Source organism: Montipora foliosa, chromosome 2 (assembly GCF_036669935.1).
Source record: "Montipora foliosa isolate CH-2021 chromosome 2, ASM3666993v2, whole genome shotgun sequence".
Classification (NCBI taxonomy): Eukaryota; Metazoa; Cnidaria; class Anthozoa; order Scleractinia; family Acroporidae; genus Montipora; species Montipora foliosa.
Window position 1 is genome coordinate 53,765,658 of NC_090870.1, and position 2,776 is coordinate 53,768,433.

Consider the following 2,776-nt stretch of genomic DNA (forward strand, 5'->3'; position numbering starts at 1 on the left):
CCACATGAAATTAAATTTTGTAGAGTTACGAAAAGTGGGGCGAGACAAGAAGGAAACGCTTGCAGACAAACCCCTGCATCATCAGCTGTCAAATTGACCAAGAAAATATTTGGTCTTCCATAGTGGAAATTGAACTTTGTGCAAGAGAAGGTTAAAAACAGGGGCACCCGACGAGAAGATAGTTCAAAACCACTTAAACATAGCCTTTTTAAACGTATTTTATTTTTATTTTTATCCCCTAAAAATTTTTCATCTGTTCGGATTTCCTAGCTGAAAGTCTAGTGATCCGAAAACTTTAGGGATCAAAACTTACCTTTTCGAAAATTTCAGCCAGAAAAAAAGGCTCCCGAGAATTCTAGGTGACCTATTTAGGGTAAAAATCTGTTTTAAATGGGCAATTATACCATTTTTCACATGTTCGAAAATCCTAGGACGGGCAGGCAAGCAAGAAATTTTAGGACAAATGTTCCGAAAATTCTAGATCTCCAATCTTCTTCCGAAGAGATATTTTCCGAAATTGACGTTGGGTGCCCCTGTAAAAAATTTGGGAAGGAAAATAACAGGCATAACAGGCATTTCTACACACGTGTAAATGAGCACCTTTTCTGGGATAAAAATTATCATATTTTCAAGCATCTTGGTTTGTCTAAACATTGTCAGGATAATTGTGATGTTTCTTGCTTGAAATGTATTGAAAATGATACCTTTTTCTACCAACTCAAAATCAAGGAGAGCTTCCATATTCAGCAGATGAAACTGGCCAAACTCAACAAACAAGTTGATCATGTTGGTTTAGCATTACACTTTTAAAGTGGTACTACGACCAAAAAAAAATTTTGTTTTTCCTTTGGATTTCAAAACTATGTTAACTAAACACTAACTCACCCAAGTTTTAAGTTCTGATTTTAAAAAGACACCTGTTTATTTTAGCTGGAATTTTTTTATTTATTGATCCGCCATTAGTAACTTCAAAATCTTGAGAGAGCTGGGTCTAGGAGAAAATGATGTCAAACACTCACTAGTTTAAGAATGCAATGCGTGTGTGCGCGTCCTAATTAATATGCAGCACGGGAGTTTCGGGCTTTCAGACTTTTCAACCCGTGTTTTCCGTATATAATAAATTGCGTTTACATGCTGAGATTTTAAGCTAGTGAGTAAATGACGTCATTTTCTCTAGATCCAACTCTCTGAGGTCCAATTGGCCAGTTTTGAACGTGAGTAATGGCGGACCATGAAATCCAAAACTTACACTCAAAATAAACAGCCTTTGGATAAAACTCAAAGCTCAAAATTTTGTCAGTTAGGTGTTAAGCAAACGCTTTCAAAATCAGAAGAAAAAAAGGAAATGATTTTTTGATCATAATACCACTTTAAAATTTTACCGTTGTGTTAGTTACAGTATGTTTTCTATAATATCGTTGGTTAGTTTGAGTTTCATCTCCTTGTAAGGAACATTTAATCTACAAAGAACAAGCTTGACTTAACCTTTATTAAATATTCATTCAATTAAAATATAAAAATTTCAGTTCAGAAAGGGTTTACAAATATAAAATTATTTCATAAAAGTAGGTCAGCAGCTGTACAATTTACTTTAAAATCATCTACAACTTCACTTCTAAAAAAGGGCTGGCGCGACCCTCTGATGCTAGTATTTACAGACTTTAAAATAGCGAAGGAAATCCTGGTACTGAGCCAGCTAATAACAACTGGGTAGCCTTCAAAGTCCTTCTCTGCCAATTTCTCCGCTAAATGCTTCATAAACATTTTGCATTCTCCGCCCATCCCGCCGTTGGTTCCAAAAATAAGGAGCCCATCCCGACTTCTAGCACCCTTTGTTGGTACTTTCGCTTCTTCTCACTCTCCTGTTCCTTCAAAATTGCTGCAGTTGGTTTCCCTTGGTAAGTCTCGGAGTTGACTTGCAACACTCTAACATCTAAAAATGCTGTCACTCTGCGCAACCAAAAGCCACCAGCCTTCACATCCAATCTCGCGTCGGAACTTGTTAGGGCTGATCTTAAGTTCATCACTTCATTGTCCAAAGGCCGAAGGTGGACGTTTTTGCACACTTTGCTGAGTAGAGAGGCTAGTAGATTTCTCACTCCGTCATGGCTTTGAGCCACAAATCCCCCCTTCTTGCATGATAGGGCATGGCTTACCTATTGTGTTTTTGTTTATTTATCTTCTAGGTGGACCCCAGATTTCTGAGAAAGACTTCCTGGTTCTGATTATCAACAATGGTGGATAAAAAAGTGGACGTTTTGGAGTGGCATATGCAAGAGCTTAGCATTGCAAGAAAAGAGGGAGACAGACAAGGCGAGGGTTTGGCTTATTTCAATCTTGGTAACTACTATCATGCTGTAGCTCACTTTAATCAGGCAATAACAAATTACACAGAAGCATTAGCCATTTTTAAGAAAGTGGGTTTCAGGGCCGGAGAAGGAAGAGCTTATGGCAATCTCGGCAATGCTTATCAAAGTCTTGGTAATTTCAAGCAAGCCATAGAGTACAACCAGCAAGATCTTAGTATTGCGAAGGAGGTAGGGGACAGGGCCGAAGAAGGAGCAGCCTATGGCAATCTCGGCAACGCTTATCAAAGTCTTGGTAATTTCAAGCAAGCCATAGAGTACAACCAGCAAGATCTTAGTATTGCGAAGGAGGTAGGGGACAGGGCCGAAGAAGGAGCAGCCTATGGCAATCTCGGCAACGCTTATCAAAGTCTTGGTAATTTCAAGCAAGCCATAGAGTACAACCAGCAAGATCTTAGTATTGCGAAAGA

At 38.7% G+C, this 2,776-nt stretch overlaps 1 protein-coding gene across 1 annotated transcript in view; it reads left to right on the plus strand.

Moving 5' to 3' along the window:
* Nucleotides 1–2,234: 2,234 nt before the first annotated feature.
* Nucleotides 2,235–2,776, plus strand: part of LOC137991815 (tetratricopeptide repeat protein 28-like) — a 98,430-nt gene continuing 97,888 nt past the window's right edge. The window contains 1 exon segment of the mRNA XM_068836854.1: nt 2,235–2,776. This exon segment is cut by the window's right edge and continues 1,081 nt beyond it. Coding sequence (XP_068692955.1) covers nt 2,235–2,776 — 542 coding nt within the window.